We start from the raw sequence: 18,348 nt of genomic DNA on the forward strand, positions 1-18,348 counted from the left end.
ACAAAGAAATGAAAAATAATCTATACTCATGGATTGGAAGAACAAATATTGTTAAAATATATTTAATACCCAAAGCAGTCTACACATTCAATTCAATTCCTATCAAAATACCACCGGCATTTTTCACAGAGCTAGAAAAAACAATTCTAAAATTTGTATGGAACCACAAAAGACCCTGAATAGCCAAAGTAATGTTTGAAAAGAAAACCAAACTGGAGGCATCACAATTTTGGACTTCAAGCTACATTACAAAGCTGTAGTCATCATGACAGTATGGTACTGGCACAGAAACAGACACAAAGATCAATGGAACAGAATAGGAAACCTAGAAATGGACCAACAAATGTATAGAAAGGAAGAAAGCCTATCCAATGGATAAAAGACAGTCTCTTCAACAAATGGTGTTGGGAAAACTGTATGGTGACATGCAGAAAAATGAAATTGGACCACTTTTTTACACCATACACAAAACTAAATTCAAAGTGGATGAAACACCTAAATGTGAGACAGAAAACCACTAAATCCTAGAGGAGAACACAAGTAGCAATGTCTTTGACCTTGGTGCAGCAACTTCTTACTAGACATGTCTCCAGAGGCAAGGGAAACAAAAGCAAACCTGAACTATTGTGACTTCATCAAGATAAAAAGCTTCTGCACAGTAAAGGAAACAACAAAACTAAAAGGCCCCATATGGAATGGGAGAAGATATTTGCAGATGACATATCAGATAGAGGGTTAGTATCCAAAATCTAAAAACAAATGATCAAAGTCAACACCCCAAAATACAAACTTAACACCCAAATAATCCAGTTAAAAATGGGCAGAAGGCATGAAGAGGCATTTTTCCAAAGAAGGCATAAAGATGGTTATCAGACACATGGAAAGATGATCAACATCACTCATCATCAGGGAAATACAAATCAAAACCATGATGAGATATCACCTCACACCTATAAGAACGGCTGAAATAAACAACACAGGAAACAAAAGATGTTGGTAAGGATGCAGAGAAAGGGGAACCCTCTTACAGTGTTGGTGGGAATGCAAACTGGTGCGGCCACTCTGGAAAACAGTATTGAGGTTCTCCAAAAGTTAAAAATAGAACTACCCTAAAATCCAGCAATTGCACTACTAGGTATTTATCCAAAGGATACAAAAGTACTGATTTGAAGGGGCTCATGCATCCCTATGTTTATAGTAGCACTATCAAGAATAGCCAAATTATGGAAAGATCCCAAATGTCCATGGACTGGTGAATGGATAAAGAAGATGTGGTGTATATATACACAATGTAATATTATTCAGCCATCAAGAAGAATATAATCTTGCCATTTGCAAGATGTGGATAAAGTCACTGTATTATGCTAAGCAAAATAAGTCAGTCAGAGAAAGACAAATACCATATAGTTGCACTCATATGTGGAATTTAAGAAACAAAACAGATGAACATGGGAATGTAAGGAAAAATAAAACATGATAAAAACTTAGAGGGAGGCAAGCCATAGAGACTTTTAACTATAGAGAACAAACTGAGGGTTGCTGGAGGGGAGGTCGGTGGGGAAATGTGATAAATGGGTGATAGGTATTAAAGAGGGATGTTTTCATGATGAGCACTGGGTGTTATATGTAAGTGATGAATCACTAAAAAATCTCCTGAAACCAAAACTGCATTATATCTTAAGTAACTTGAATTTAAATAAAATCTTGGAAGGAAAAAACGTTTCTAAGCCCCGAATTTAGTGTAGCTTTCAATTGTAAATCGAGTATTTTCAAAACATATTCTTCACTGTAGACTCTCTTTGATTCTAGCCTTTGGAGGTTTTCCCTTTTCATGTCATTGATTTTAGGGTTTTTTTCCCCTGCAATATTAATAGTTAATGTGTTCCATTTTCTGTCTTTACTAAATAATCTTGATAATTTATGAAAATATTTATATTATGAAGCATAATACATTTTTTATTAATGAAACATGAAAATGTAAAAATGTCTTCTGTAAATATCAAAACGTGTATAATAAAATTTTATTTTTTTAATTTATTTTTGAGAGAGAGAGAGAGAGACAGAGAGACAGAGGGCAAGCGGGGGAGGGGTAGAGAGAGAGGGAGACATACAATCCAAAGCAGGCTCCAGGCTCTGAGCTGTCAGCACAGAACCCATTGCAGAGCTCAAACTTGTGCAAGATCATGATCTGCGCCAAAGTTGGATGCTTAAATGACTGAGCCACCCAGGCACCCCTATAATAATAAAATTTTTAAATACACTTTAGTTATATGCAGTTAGTATAATTGAAGACATTGACATTATATATGATTTTATATAGGATAGTATATGATAATCCAGGGATTACAAAAGATCAGGAATAAATTATTATTCTATAAAAGCAACTGATAAATTGAACCTCTGTTTTGAGAAAAAGATACATCATTATAGCTTCTTTCACAATATACTATTCAAACCATTCAACATAAAAATAAATACATAATACATGTAATGCAAATATTTTACAAAACCTCACATATTTACTGGGGTTAGGGTGAAAGAAAGTTTTATCTATAAATTCAAGAACCACACAAAAAAGATGATAGTTATCAGATATCATGAGTCTATCATTTCACAATATCGTATTATCAAAAAATTACCCAGAATAACCCCAAAAGTGCCAAAACCAAAATCAGGTCAATGACAAATTGTAAAACATAGTAAAGATAAATCAGTAGCCAGGGTTAAGATAATTAACGTAAAAGTGCATACAAATAAAGGAAATAAAGACAAGAATACCTTAACATAAATATACATGCAGAAATATAAAATAAACCAGAAGATGTATATATATATAGAGTTTTCAGCACATTAGTAATAAAAATAACAAAACTGAAACAGATGTAAACACTTAGTATTTTTGCCTATCACTTTACTAATTTTTAAATATTACTAACAGTCTTGTGAAGCATTACTCTTGCACTTAAAAGATAAGTGTATACAAAGAAGAAAATGAGTGTTATAAACAGCCTTTAATATTTTTGTACTCTATAGCCTAATAACTTCTAGAATTAATCTTTAATATAAAATCTTAGAGCTAAAAAATAATAACAAAATTTTCATTGAAATATCCCTTAGTACAATAACCTGTTAGCTGTGCCTGGGTGGCTCTCTGGGTTGAGCATCCAACTCTTGATTTCAACTCAGGTCATGATTTCAGGGTTGTGGGATTGAGCACTATGTTGGGCTTCACACTAAGCATGAAGCCTGCTTAAGATTCTCTCTCTCTCTCTCTCTCTCTCTCTCTCTCTCTCTCAAAGTACTTTTAGATTTACAGTGTTATATTTATGAACACAAATAAGATTGACAGAAATTGCATTTGGGATACCTAGGTGGCTCAGTTATTAAGTATACAGCTTGATTTCAGCTCAGGTCATGGTCTCATGGTTGTGAGATCAAGCCTTGGATTAGGCTCTGCATTGAGCATGGAGCTCACTTGGGATTCTCTCTCTCTCTCTCTCTCTCTCTCTCTCTCTCTCCCCTCCTCCTTCTCTCAAATAAATAAACACTAAAAAAAGAAATTGAATTACATTTTTAACAGTTCAGTTTCTTGAGCATGGAACCATAAATAATTTCATTCTTTTTCCTATACTGGAAATATATTAACTTTAAAAGAAGTGGTGTTAAAAATAAGTACAGAAGTAAAAATCATACTGTGATTGTAATTAACTAAGAGATATGCTATAGTATATTTTGACAATAAATGAAATGATTTCTTTAATTGAAAATTCCTATTATTTAACCTGACTGTATTTACTTTTAGCCATGCAAATTTGAAAAATGCTGTGATACTGAACACTGTACTCTGATTGAACCTGCAGAGTGTGGCACTGGACCATGCTGTGATAAAAATACTTGTCTGGTAAGCTTTCAAAATATTATGGTACATTCTTTCATGATTTTTTTCTGTCCTTGTTTATTCACTTTTTTTTTAATTTTTTTACACGACTTTCAAATACTGTGTGTAACTTTAGATACCTGATTCATACACAGTTGACTTCAGAATTCAGAAGCTATCCTTAGATTTTTTTTCAACCTTCCTTCTTATGTTTGCCTTCACTGTATTGTTTCAATCTCTACTGAAGATCCATCCAATTATTCAATACCAATTTCAAATTATTTGGATGCTAATGACTCCTTCTGGTCATATCTGAGGTCATACCTGAATGTAGGTCCTCATGACCGAAGAACTTATGACGAAATTAAAAATAAGCCACCCAACACAGTTCATGTACAGTGTTTGAATAAACAGACAACAATAATAATAAAAATCTCATTTTGAGAATAGCAGAAAAAGAGTCCATGTAGAATAGTCAGCAACATGTAGCATGTCTAATATTGAAGTTAGCTTTGTAGATACACCTGGATCCTGAAGTGGATTGAATCCTTGACTTTCCTTGGGAAGTTTCCCATTGAGTTTTCCTTTATAGTCACACCTGGAAGGAGACTGAGTAAGATTTGTCTTTTGGGGACTGCTTCATTGTAGCATCTTGCCTTTTTTGTGTCACCTTTAGACGTCAACAACAATCATAAAAGCTGATTAATTAGAGATCTTGATTGCCAGATTTCAGATTTGCAGGTTCTCCATTAATGAAATCTCTCCTAATATCATTCTACTTTGTTCTCTGTTGTGTTCTTTTTCACTCTTCGTGCTAGTAATTAAAGTCACTGGCCACTTGTCTTCAAGGAGGCAAGCGTAGAGTTTCCACTATTTAGCAATAAACCTTGTTGCTCTTCCCTTCATCAGAGCTCTCATCTTGTCCTTTGTCTCCAAATCAGAAGGATTAAGCAATAAGGTTTTTCTACATAGCCCATTGCCCTTTCCCTACATCCCAGAGGGAAGTTCTTTAAAAAGGGAATAATTCTTACTTTTGGTAGAGTTTTTAAAAAATTAAGGTGAAAATCATGTACGATAAAATTTACCATTTTCAGGGAAACAATTTAGTGATATTCAGTACATTCACAGTGTTATGCAACTGCCACCTCTATCTAGTTCCAAAACAAGTTCCTCAAACAGGAGACTCCTGGAGCATTAAGCACTTGCTCTCCTTTCTTCCTTCCCCTCAGTCCTGGCAACCACCAATTTGTGTTCTGTCTGGAGTAACCTATTCTGGATATTTTATATAAGTTAGAAGCATAGAATATGTGACCTTTTGTGTATGGATTTCTTCACTTAACATAGTGTTGAATGTTCATTCATCTTGTAACCTATGTATCAGTGCTCCTTTATATGGCTGAAAATATTCCATTGCATGAATATACCACAATTTGTTAACCTGTTCATTCATTGATGGACATTTGGGCTTTTTCTAATCTTGAGTTTTCAAGTAAATTCATAATTTGACTTTAAGTAGTTAAAATGTGGTAATAATAGAAATGATAGATCTACACTTTTCTTACATAATTTTTTTACAGTTTTGGTTTATTACTTTACAAAAATAATTCTTTTTCTTTGTCTCACAGCTCTCTGTAAAGGGAACTATATGTCGACAAAGCCAAGATCTGTGTGATTTTCCAGAATTTTGCAATGGAACATCTGAGTTTTGTGTACCTGATGTGATATCTGCTGATTTACAACCATGCAATAATAACACTGCCTATTGCTTTCAAGGAATATGCCAAGATACAGATAGACAGTGTGCAGAGTTATTTGGAAAATGTAATAGTATACTTTTTTTCTGAAGTTCAATTTTATTATTTTATTTTGTATTTTTCCCAGTATAGTTAGCACACAGAGTTATATTAGTTTCAGGTATACAATATAGTGATTTAACAATTCCATACATTACTCAGTACTCATCATGGTAAGTGTACTCCTTAATCCCCATCGCCTATTTCACCCATTCCCCCAACCACCTCCTCTGGTTGACTCTCGTTTGTTCTCTATGGTTAAGAGTCTGTTTCTTGGTTCGTATCCCTCTCCCTCTTCTTTTTTTCCTTTGCTCCTTTGTTTCGCTTCTTAAATTCCACATATGAGTGACATCATATGATATTTGTCTTTCTCTGACTGACTTACTTCACTTAGCATTATACTCTCTAGCTCCATCCGTGTCATTGTGAATGGCAAAATTTCATTCTTTTCTTTTTTTTTTATGGCTGAACAATCTTCCATTGTATATATATCACTTCTTCTTTATCCATTTATCTATTGATTGGCATTTAGGCTGCTTCCATTATTTGGTTATTGTAAATAGTGTTGCTATAAACATAGAGGTGCATGCATTTCTTTGAATTAATGTTTTTGTACTTTTTGGGTAAAGACCTAGTAGTATGATTATTGGATTGTAGGATTGTTCTATTTTTAGCTTTTTGAGGAGTCTCCACACTTTTTCAGAGTGGCTATACGAGTTTGCATTCCCACCAACAGGGCAAGAAGTTTCCTTTTTCTCCACATCCTCATGAACACTTGTTTCTTGTGGTTTTGATTTTAGCCATTGTGACAGGTGTGAAGTGATAATTTCATTGTAGTGTTGATTTGCATTTCCCTGATGAGTGGTGATGATAAGCACCTTTTCCTATGTCTTTTTGATCATCTGTTGTCTTCTTTGGAAAAACGCCTGTTCATAGCTTCTTCCCATTTTTAATTGGATTATTTTCTTTTTGGATATTGTGTTGTCTCAGTTTTTTAAATATATTTTGGGTACCAACCCTTTATTGAATATGTTGTTTGCAGATATCTTCTCCCATTCAGCAGGTTGCCTTTTAGTTTTGTTGATTGTTTCCTTCACTGTGGAGAAGCTTTTTTGTTTTTTTGTTTTTGTTTTGTTTTGTATTGCTTTGTTTTGTTTTTGATGTAGTCCCAATAGTTTATTTTTGCTTTTATTTCCCTTGCCTCAGGAGACATATATACAAAAATGTTGCGATGGCCAATGCCAAGGAGGTTACTGGCTGTGTTCTCCTCAGTGATTTTTATGGTTTCAGGTGTCACATTTAGGTCTTTAATCCATTTTGAATTTATTTTTGTGTATGGTGTACAGAAGTGGTCCCCTTTCCTTTCCTTTCCTTTCCTTTCCTTTCCTTTCCTTTCCTTTCCTTTCCTTCCTTTCCTTTCTTTTATTTTCTTTTCCCTTTCCTTTCCTTTCCTTTCCTTTCCTTTCTTTTCTTTTCTTTTCTTTTCTTTTCTTTTCTTTTCTTTTCTTTTCTTTCTTTTCTTTTCTTTTCTTTCGTGTGTGTTGCTCTGCAGTTTTCCCAACACCATTTGTTGAAGGGACTGTCCTCTGTCCTTTCCCCATTGGATACTCTTCCCTGCTTTGTCAAAGATTAACCATTTGGTTGTGGGCTCATTCTGGGTTTTCTATTCTGTTATATTGATCTATGTGTCTGTTTTTGTGCCAGTATCATACTGTTTGATTACTTTGGCTCTGTAATATAACTTGAAGTCTGGAATTGTGACACCTCTAGTTTTTTTGTTTGTTTGTTTTGTTTTTGTTTTTGTTTTATTGCTTTGGTTATTGGATGTCTTTAGTGTTTCCATACAAATTTTAGGATTGTTTGATCTAGTTCTGTGGAAAATGTTGGTATTTTCATACAGATTGAAATAAGTTTGCAGATTGCTTTGAGTAGTATAGACAGCTTAACAGTATTTATTTTTCCAACCCATAAACATGGGATTCCATTTCTTTGTGTCATCCTGAATCTGTTTCATCAGCGTTTGATAGTTTTCAGGGTACCAGGTCTTTCATTTATTTGATTAAGTTTATTCTTAGATATTTTATTGTTTTTGGTTCAATTATAAGTGGGTTGTTTTCTTAATTTCTCTTTCTGCCTCTTGATTATTAGTGTATAAGAAAGCAATAGGTCTCTGTGTATAGTTTTGTATCCTGTGACTTTACTGAATTCATTTATCAGTTCTAGTAGTTTTTTGGTGGAATCTTCTGAGTTATCTATATATAGTATCTATATATAGTATAATGTCATCTGCAAATAGTGAAAATTTTGCATCTTCCCTATAAATTTTGATACCATTTATTTCTTTTTGTTTTTTTTCTGATTGTTGTGGCTAGGACTTTTATATAGTCTACACCTACGTTGTTGAGTGGGTTTTTTTAATGTTTATTATTTATTTTTGAGACAGAGAGAGACAGAGCGTGAGCAGGGGAGGGTCAGAGGAGACACAGAATCTGAAGCAGACTCCAGGCTCCGAGCTGTCAGCACAGAGCCTGATGCAGGACTCAAACTCACAAACTGTGAGATCATGACCTGAGCCAAAGTCAGATGCCTAGCTGACTGAGCCACCAAGGCACCCCTGTTGAGTATTTTTACCATTAATGGGTGTTGTACTTTGCCAAATGCTTTTTCTGCATCTTGAAACGATCATATGGTTCTTACCCCTTCTCTTCTTGATGTGATTCATCACATTGATTGATTTGTGAATGGTGAACCACCTTTGTACCCCAGGAATAAATGCCACTTATTTTTGGTGAACGACTTTTTTTTAATATATTGGATTCAGGGGCACCTGGGTGGCTCAGTCCGTTAAGCGTCCGACTTCGGCTCAGGTCACTATCTCACGGTCGGTGAGTTCGAGCCCCGTGTCGGGCTCTGTGCTGACCACTCAGAGCCTGGAGCCTGTTTCAGATTCTGTGTCTCCCTCTCTCTCTGACCCTCCCCCGTTCATGCTCTGTCTCTCTCTGTCTCAAAAATAAATAAACGTTAACAAATTTTTTTTAAAAAATAAAAAAAGAATATTGTTGGATTCAGATTGCTGGTATTTTGTTGAGGATGTTTGCCTTATGTTCATCTGAGATATTGTCCTGTAATTCTCTTTTTTTGTGGTGTCTTTATCTGGTTTTGGTATCAGGGTGATGTTGGTCTCATAGAATGAATTGGGAAGTTTTCCTTCTTTCTATTTTTTGGAATAGTTTGTAAAGAATAGGTATTACTTTTCTTTACATGTTTGGTAGTATTCTTCTGTGAAGCCATTTGGTCCTCAACTTTTGTTTGTTGGGAGATTTTTGTTTGTTTGTTTTGTTTTGTTTTTGTTTTTTTATACTGATTCAATTTCATTGCTGGTAATAGATCTGTTCAAATATTCTGTTTCTTCCTGCTTCAGTTTTGGTAGGTTATATGTTTCTAAGAATTTATCCATTCCTTCTGGTTGTCCAATTTGTTGGGATATAACTTTTCATAATATTCTCTTGCAATCCTTTCTGTTTTCATTATTATTTCTCCTCCTTCATTTCTCTTCTTTCATTTCTGATCTTTTGGCGGGAGCGGGGGGGGGGGGTCCTCTCTATTTTTTGATGAGTCTGGCTAGGGTTTTATAAATTCTATTGATTTTTTCAAAGAATCAGCTCCTGGTTTTATTGATCTGTTTTATTGTTTTTTTGTTTGTTTGTTTTTGTTTTTGTGTTTTAGTTTCTATATAATTTATTTCTGCTCTAATTTTATTATTTCCTTCTTTATGCTGGTTTGGGGTTTTGTTTGTTATTCTTTTTCTATCTCTTTTGGTGCAAGGTAGGCTGTTTGAGGTTTTTCTTGCTTCTTGAGGTAGCCTTGTATTGCTATAAACTTTCCTCTTAGAATTGATTTTTCTGCATCCCAGAGAGGGTTGTGTTTTCATTTTCATTTGTTTCCGTATGCTTTTTGATTTCTTGGTTGACCCATTCATTGTTTAGTAACATGTTATTTAGCTTCCATGTATTTGTGGCCTTTCCAGATTTTTTTCTTGTGGTTGACTTCTAGTTTCATAGCATTGTAGTCAGAGAAGATGCAGGGTCTGACTTTTATCTTCTTGTATTCCTTGAGGCTTGTTTTGTGGGCTAATGTATGACATATGGGGAGAATGTCCTATGTGCACTTGAAAAGAATACGTATTCTGCTGTTTTAGTATGAATTGTTCTGAATATATCCATTAAATCCACTTGGTCCTGTGTGTTATTCAGTGTCAAAGCCACTGTTTCCTTGTTGTATTCCTGTTTGGATGATCTGTCCATTGATGTAAGTAAGGTATTAAATTTCTCTACTATTGTATTACTGTCAATTATTTTCAGCTATTATTTCTTCAAATAAATTTTCTGCTCCCGTTTCTCTCTCTCCTTCCAGGATGTGAATGTTTTATACTTGATGTAGTCACTAAGTTCCCTAAGAGTATTCTCAATTTGCATAATTATTTTTACTCCCATTTGTTCAGCGTGATTACTTTCCTGTACTCCATTTTGCAGGCTATGAATTCTTTCCTTTGTTTCATCTAGCCTGCTACTTATTCTATCGGGTATATTTTTAATTTCATTTATTTTGTTCTTCATCTCTGATTGGTTCTTTTTTGTTTTGGTTTTTTCTGTTTTGGTTAGGTCTTTTGCTGTGGTTTGGTCTTTTGGTTAGGACACATTTCTTTCACTTAGGACACATTCCTTTGTCTCCTCATTTTGTCTAACCCTGTGTTTGGTTCTCTGTGTTAGGTAAGTCAACTATGTATATTGGTATTGAAGGTAATGGCCTTATGAAGAAGTAGTCCTTTAGTACCTTGCAGTACAGTGTCCCCTGTTCCCCAGGACCTGATGCTTCAGGGAATGTCTCCTACGTGTGATACCTATGCCCTGCTTCTTACTTCCTTCAGTACAGTTGTCTGCAGAGGATCTTTTTTTTGTTGTTGTTGTGGGCAATGTTTGATCCATGGCTGGGTGCAGCACATTTTAACATGGTGTGTGCCGGTCTGCTTGAGAAAGAGACCTGCTACCACCAACACTACAGGAACTGAGGTCCCACAAAACATGTGGGTCAGTTGACTAAGTGTTGTTGGAGTTTTCACTGGTCTTCTGGAGGAGGGGGCCCACAGCACTGGGACTGAGGCAAGCATGACTGGGAAGGGCTGATCCACTGAAGCACAGGAGGTTTGGGCTTAGGTAGCAAATGGTGGCACCATTGCTGTTTCCTGCAGGTGGCCCTGTGTTTATGGTGGGGGCTGGGGGAGGAAAATGGCAACGTCTAGCTCCTTTGTTCCTGGAGGCATTTCCCCATGATCCTTGCCTTCCCAGACCATGCTCTAAGATGAATAGATCACTCTCCCTCCTGTCTGTCCCTGGCAGTTTTCAGACTGCTGCTTCCCTGTTGTATCTCTGCTGGCTGTTTGTCCTGCTGTCTAATACTAGGTACTCAGCTTCCTAATGCCCTCTGGGTTCAACCAGAGCCTAGCCACTGAGTTTTAAAATTCTGGGCTTTACAAGGGATACAGGAGTGCTGATGCCTAGGGGCACTTGTACCCCAATGTTTATAGCAGCACTCTCAACAATAGCCAAATTGTGGAAAGAGCCGAAATGTCCATCAACTGATGAATGGATAAATAAATTGTGGTTTATATACACAATGGAGTACTACGTGGCAATGAGAAAGAATGAAATATGGCCCTTTGTAGCAACGTGTATGGAACTGGAGAGTGTTATGCTAAGTGAAATAAGCCATACAGAGAAAGACAGATACCATATGTTTTCACTCTTATGTGGATCCTGAGAAACTTAACAGAAATCCATGGGGGAGGGGAAGAAAAAAAAAAAAAAAGAGGTTAGAGTGGGAGAGAGCCAAAGCATAAGAGACTCTTAAAAACTGAGAACAAACTGAGGGTTGATGGGGGGTGGGAAGGAGGGGAGAGTGGGTGATGAGTATTGAGGAGGGCACCTTTTGGGATGAGCACTGGATGTTGTATGCAAACCAATTTGACAATAAATTGCATATATTGAAAATAAAAAAAATATATATATATATATATATATATGTTTGAAAAAATAAAATAAAATAAAATTCTGGGTTTTAAGTCTTGCTGGTTGTAAGAATTCACAAAATTTGGCCCTCTTGCTTTCAAAACCAGATATCATGGGATTTGTCTTTCCTGTGTAGGCTCCTCAGTGGTTCATTTTCAAACTATATTTTTCTAAAGTCAGTAATCCACCCTGTAACCATGATAAAAGGTATTGTTTGTGTAAATTCAAATTTGAAAATAAAATTACAAATCAAAACAACTTTGAACTATGCCAACAGGTAGATAGATCTAATAATTATAGGATACAAAGAATAAGATATTAGTCAAATTTCAGGTAATTGATAGAAAATGAGTAGAATATTAGAATTATAGATAAGAGAGTAATGATGGTTTGATTTCTTAGTCATTGCTTCAGTATGATAGCAATTTTCCTATTCTCTAGTGGGAGTTTTTAATGGTTCTTCTTGTGTAGCCAGTAGATGATACCAAACATTTATAGTACCTGACACTGACTGGGCATTGCTGTTGTCTAGATGTCTCTATATTAATTTACCACAGTTTTAGCTTTTAATGTTTTAAAGATGAGTAATTGGAACTTTATTTATATTTTCAGTTGCAAAGGGTTCTACTTCTCTATGTACACAAGAAGTGAATCTTCAGGAAGATGATTTTGGAAACTGTGGACGAAAGTATTGTAATTTTAAGTGTGTATTTAGAAAATTATAAATTTTCCAATTTTGTTTGTGTGTTTGTACTGCAAAGAGTTGCTTAATGCAAATGAGAGGTGAATGTATTATATACAGATAAATATTTATGTTGCACTTCTTAAGATTGTTTATATTCTGAATAGCTTGGTGCTATGATCCAGTAACATTTTCAATTACCCTCATATTTGAACTATTATTTCCCTAATATTTTTTGTTCTTAAGTGACATATGGATAATTGTTTCTTCCTTATATTGCCAGGGATATCCTTTGTGGAAAGATAGTTTGTCATTGGACACGTTTAGAAGTAATACCATTTAAAAAATTTGATGTTCAATATACTTACATGGAAGGCCATGTGTGTATCTCCGCATATTTAAGAATACCAACAGCACATGTAACAGATGATATTACGTATACAGCGAATGGCACTATGTGTGGTCCAAATATGGTAAATAAAAATTTGACTTGATTATATATACGGTGTGTGGATGTCTGTGTGTGTGTGTGTGTGAGTGCACATGTGCACACACATGAGAGAGACAAAGACCTTAACATTTTTTTTATAATTAATATTACAAATTTTGGTTCCTACATAATGATCTTAAGATTTAAAGTTTAGGATTTCTATTGGTCAAAGGAGCACTTGCTTCACTATCATTTTGTTTATTATGAATTTTGCTATAGATATTAGAACTTATTTTCTCACACTGCAGAATATTAGCCTCTTCATTAGGCCAAGATCTGGTCTGCAAAAATTTATATAAATAACAGAAAAGAATCAAATAATACAAAAAAGTAGGTTAAAAGAACCTGAATAATAAGAAAAACAAAGAAAGCAAAAAAAGCAAAGTATTTAGTACTGCTATAATTGACAAGAATAATTGATTGGCTGTAATGAAAGTAAAACAGGTATTTGCTCATTAGCCAACTTCCCTAATTCTTCTTCCAAAAGCATAATACTTATTAAAAATTTGGCCCTCTCACAAGACATAATAATAAAATGGGTCTCAAGCTTTGTTTTTATTTTTCTTAAACAGCTTAAGAAACAATAAATGATTTGTGTGTGTCCTTTGTACCATTGAAATATTCGTTAACTAAGGTAAAACATTACTCGAGTATCTCACGTTGAAATTTAGATACTTAACATTGAGATGAAATATTTTAAGAAATGAAAAATTGAGGAAAATGGAAATGAATATTAAATTTATGTCAAAATTAGAAAACTTATTCTTACATAAAAATAATAAAATAATTACAAATGAACACACTGGTGCTGACTACCTTATAAAGTAACATGTCATCCCTTTAAAGATCACTTAAGACAAACTGAAAAAATGTTTACTATAAATGTGAGAGATTAAGTACATAAATTTATCAGCTAATTTAATCATTAATTGATTGGAAAAATCATTCTAATGGCATAAAGGTGGTATAATACACAAAAATAATTTGGTCTTTTTCCCTGATTTTCTGGTACAAGAGCTCCTAAACCCCTTGGAATTTCCCTAGTGATAATGAATGCTTTTTGTTAATCATAAAGAGCTTCTTCCAATCAAACTGAATTTATGCTAATGAAGTGACAGGATGGGGTCTCTAGATAGCTGTATGATGGAGCTGATCACCAATAAGACCAAGAAATTAGAGGGCTGGAACTTTTAGCCTCATCACAACCTTCGGGAAGGGAAGTGGTGTAACTGGAGATTGAACACTGTAAAAACTTTTGAACAGTGAGATTCGGTGTGCTTCTAGCTTGGTGAAGTAAATAAAGTAAGTGAACATCCAGTTATTGTTTTTTCTAATCAGTTAGGAGTTGAAAATAATAATTGATGATGGGAAGCATAACTTATCATCCTAAAACAAGTATAAATTAGCATATACTATCCGGAAAGTGATTTAGAAATGTGTATAATGTCAAAATATATTATTACATATTTTTATTGGTTTTTAAAAATTATTTGTTACTATTTTTAATTGACATATAATTGAAATATAACATTAACTTAGTTTCAGATGTACAACATAGTGGTTCAATATTTATACATATTGTGAAATGACCACCAAAAGAAATCTGGTTAACATCCATTACTGTACATAGTTATGAATTTTTTTTTTCGTGATGAGAACTTGCAAGACTTACTCTATTAGCAAGTTTCAAATATGCAATACAGTGTCATTAATTGCAGTCACCATAGTATTGTAACCTCCATGACTTATTTATTTACAAACTGTAATTTTGACCCTGTTTGTAATTTTTGACCCTGTTTACCCATTTTACCCACTTTCCCCAACTCTCACCATTGGCAGCCACCAATCCATTCCTTGCATCAAAGACCTTGGGTTTTGTTGTTTAAATTACACATACACATAAGGTCACACAGTATTTGTCTTTTCTGTCTGACTTATATCAATCAGCTAATGTTCTCAAGTTCCGTTCAAGTTGGCACAAATGGCAAGATTTAATTCCTTTTTATGGATGAATAATATTCCTTTGTGTATATTTGCTACATTTCCTTTATCCATTCATTCATCAGTGAACATTTAGATTGCTTACATATCTTAGCTAATCTAAATAATGCTGCAGTGAACATGAAGGTACACATATATTTTTGAGTTACATGTTTTAATTTACTTTGATAAATACTCAGAAGTGGAATTGCTGGATCATGTGATGTTTCTATTTTTAATTTTTGTAACAACATCCATAATATTTTCCATAGTGGCTGCAATGGTTTACATTTCCACCAATAATGCACCAGGGTTCCATTTTCTCTACATCTTTGCAAACATTTTCTATTGCTTTTTGTCATGATAAAAGCCATTCTAAGATCCTAGGAGAATAAGAGAAAGATTTTAAGGATGGAAAAGTATTTCGGGAGTAATGCTTGGAATGCTTCCAAATTTGGCAAAAGGTGTAAACACACAGATGCAAAAAATTGAAAGAACATCATGTAGGATGAAGCCAGTGAGATCCACAGTAGGATGTAGCATAATCAAACTGACAATTAAAGACCAAGAAAAAGAATCTTAAAAGTAGTGATAGTGAAATTACATGTACAGGAAAAAATACAATTACAATGATAACAATTGAAATAAAACAGTATAGGAATAAGACATGCAAATACCACAGAAGATTGCTATGCTGGTTTGTTCCAACCAGCTTGTATGTAAAGCTTTTAAGCTTTACAGATCAATTCACTCATCTCTCCAGCAGTGATTCTTTGCCTGGGAAGTCTGATCATAAGCCTATGCCCAACTGGCTAATGTCCCCATGGAGGGAAAACAAAGAAAGGAATGAGGGAGGAGGGGGAGGGGAAGGGAGGGAATGCGAGGGGAAGGGAAGGGAAGGGAAGGGCAGGGCAGAAGGAAGACTGATTTTTCCTACTTGGTTCAGTAGAAGCTGGCATGACTTTTTACTCCCACACCATTTTTAACTCAAAAACAAAAACAAAAAAAAACCAAAAAACGAATCGGCAGCCTTCTCCATGTGACAAGGCTTTGTCACATGACAGCCTTCATTTCAGAAACTGGCTTTTAGGCCATGATACTTCCAGTAGTTATCATTTTTTTATTTAAAAATTTTTTACATTTATATCTTTATTTTTGAGAGAGAGAGAGAGAGAGAGAGAGAGGGAGAGAGAGAGAGCATGAGTGGGGTAGCGACAGAGAGAGAGGGAGAGAGAATTCCAAGGAGGCTCCATGCTGACATAGCACAGAGCTTGATGCAGGGCTCAAACTCACAAACTGTGAGATCGTGATCTGAGCTGAAATCATGACCTGAGCCAAAATCAAGAGTCAGATGCTTACCCGACTGAGCCATCCAGACACCCTATACTTCCAGTAGTTTAATTGGATAGGAACTCTTCTAGAGGACAGACCACTTGAAACGTCGAAATTCTACAGTGACCATTAATTCAGTTGCTTTCGGAAACAAAATACCTTTCGAAATAATCTCCCTTGGGATAAAAGTGTTGTGTTGACTGCATTTTGTAATTGAGAGAAAGGAGAGATGAGTAGTGAATATGAGAGCTAACTACTTCTGTAGTTTTGTGGACAGACTTCCATTGAAAATTCTACATTTTAGCCACCCTTCCCTACCTGCCTTTTTGGCTCTTCTTCCTCTGCTTTTCCTTCTTACTCAGGCTGCAGCTCCTCCAGAGCATTCGAAGTTGATCAACCAGGCTCTCTCTTTTACCATTGTATTTGATGATGTTGCTTCCTCGCCTCATTTTATCCATTAGTGGACTTCATTTTATTTCAAAATCCCAGGAAGTTCTTAAATCTTTTATCTTCCAATTGCCTCTTTCTGATGATCCTTTATTTGCATTAATTAGGAAAAGGGGAGCTATTTTGAGTGCCGTATCTGTGAATTTAAACTGGAATTTTCCTGTGGTTATTTTAAAAATTCATCAAAGTTATACTGTATTTTCATGTGTAATTCTCTCTTGTTTAGTTGATTTCAGAGTGGTTGGAAAGGAAAGATTTCTTTACTTTTCCCTCACTAAAGGTGGGTCCTTTGTAAAAATTATCTTCTTTTTGAAGTTTATTTATTTATTTTGAGAGAGACAGAGACAGCATGAGTGGGAGAGGGGCAGAGAGAGAGAATCCCAGCCAGGCCTGTCCCTGTCAGCAGAGAGCCAAACATGGGGCTCGAACCCATGAAGCTGTGAGATGCATGACCTGAGCTGAAACCAAAAGTCGTATGCTTAACTGATTGAGCCATCCAGGTGCCCCTGTGAAAATTATCTTGATAGAGAGCAAGAGAAGGCGGGAGAGAGGGGAGACTTTATTTCTTATTTTTTTTATTAACAGGAAGAAAAATATATCTCCTTATTAATCATAATGAAGGTATAAATAAAACACTCATATATTTAATACTGTTATATAGTGGGTGAAGAGTATACTGCATGGAGATAGGCATATTCCAGCAATGCAAATTTGCTTAATATTGGATATGATAGAAAGCTTTTTAATTTTTTAATTTATAAGACTTAGAACAGGGGAAATGATTCTAGTTCACGTACGTAGGCCAGGGAAGATGAACATATCTCAACACATTCATTTCAAACTTGAAAAGAAGTATGTTTGGGGCATTTGTCCAAAATTAGATAAGGTAATCAATGAATAAATGAATAAAATTAACTCCTTTTATCTTACTCATACCTGGGACTATACAAAAATATGCTTACATGTAATTCACATTTCTCTTTAGGAAATATGTATTTACTTATGTTGTTTTTATGTGTTGTTTTTTTTTTCTTTGAAACATGGTATGACTGCTTCTGGGACACCGTGTATCTTGTTCAAGGAAGGAATCCTGTATATTAGTTTATATTCAAAACATATCCCAACCACTGCCCAGGCCTAACTACTTTTGTAATGTCTCTTGCTTTTGCTGTCATTACAAAAGAGCCAGCTGCAAATTGACCCTTTTACCTGCAGGAAATTATGTTAGAAGCATAGGTCTTAACTTTTCCAGCTTATTTTTCCCCTAAAGACAGCCCAGGGAAATATGACTAGTTATTATTGCCTCAATGACAATGTTTAAGGAGCACTAGAATGAAAATGATTTTGTGCACAGGTAATGCTGGTTTGTCCAAAATTTTTGTTATTCTTGCTGGCTTCATCAGAGCACTTCCAGTTACTGAACAAGCTGATATTCTTTCCTTTATGATGATGATTGGTTAATGGTGATAGGAAATAATGATTTTTAAGACTATTCATCATATAATATATATTTTATCAGATAACCTGAGAAAAGCCAACAGAAATTTTTACAGACTTCCCTAAAGATATTCAAATTAAATTAAAATTTGGGTAAAGCAATATTAACATAGAGCTTACATAAAAATCAGGTCAAATAAACAATAATTAAAATACTTTCTGTGTTTAGTGATCATTTACTATGT

The 18,348-nt window shown here is 34.8% G+C and overlaps 1 protein-coding gene across 4 annotated transcripts in view; it reads left to right on the forward strand.

The window, feature by feature from the left end:
* The window catches only part of LOC112858929 (A disintegrin and metallopeptidase domain 3-like), a 115,854-nt gene that overhangs the window by 80,770 nt on the left and 16,736 nt on the right, over positions 1–18,348 (forward strand). For all 4 annotated transcript variants that reach the window (XM_086703638.1, XM_086703639.1, XM_086703640.1 and 1 more), the window contains 4 exons: positions 3,803–3,901; positions 5,503–5,698; positions 12,348–12,438; positions 12,701–12,890. In XM_086703638.1, coding sequence (XP_086559764.1) covers positions 3,803–3,901; positions 5,503–5,698; positions 12,348–12,438; positions 12,701–12,890 — 576 coding nt within the window. The remainder of the gene's footprint in view (positions 1–3,802; positions 3,902–5,502; positions 5,699–12,347; positions 12,439–12,700; positions 12,891–18,348) is intronic.

This window comes from Puma concolor, chromosome B1 (assembly GCF_028749965.1).
Source record: "Puma concolor isolate L17-30 chromosome B1, mPumCon1.1.hap2, whole genome shotgun sequence".
Lineage (NCBI taxonomy): Eukaryota > Metazoa > Chordata > Mammalia > Carnivora > Felidae > Puma > Puma concolor.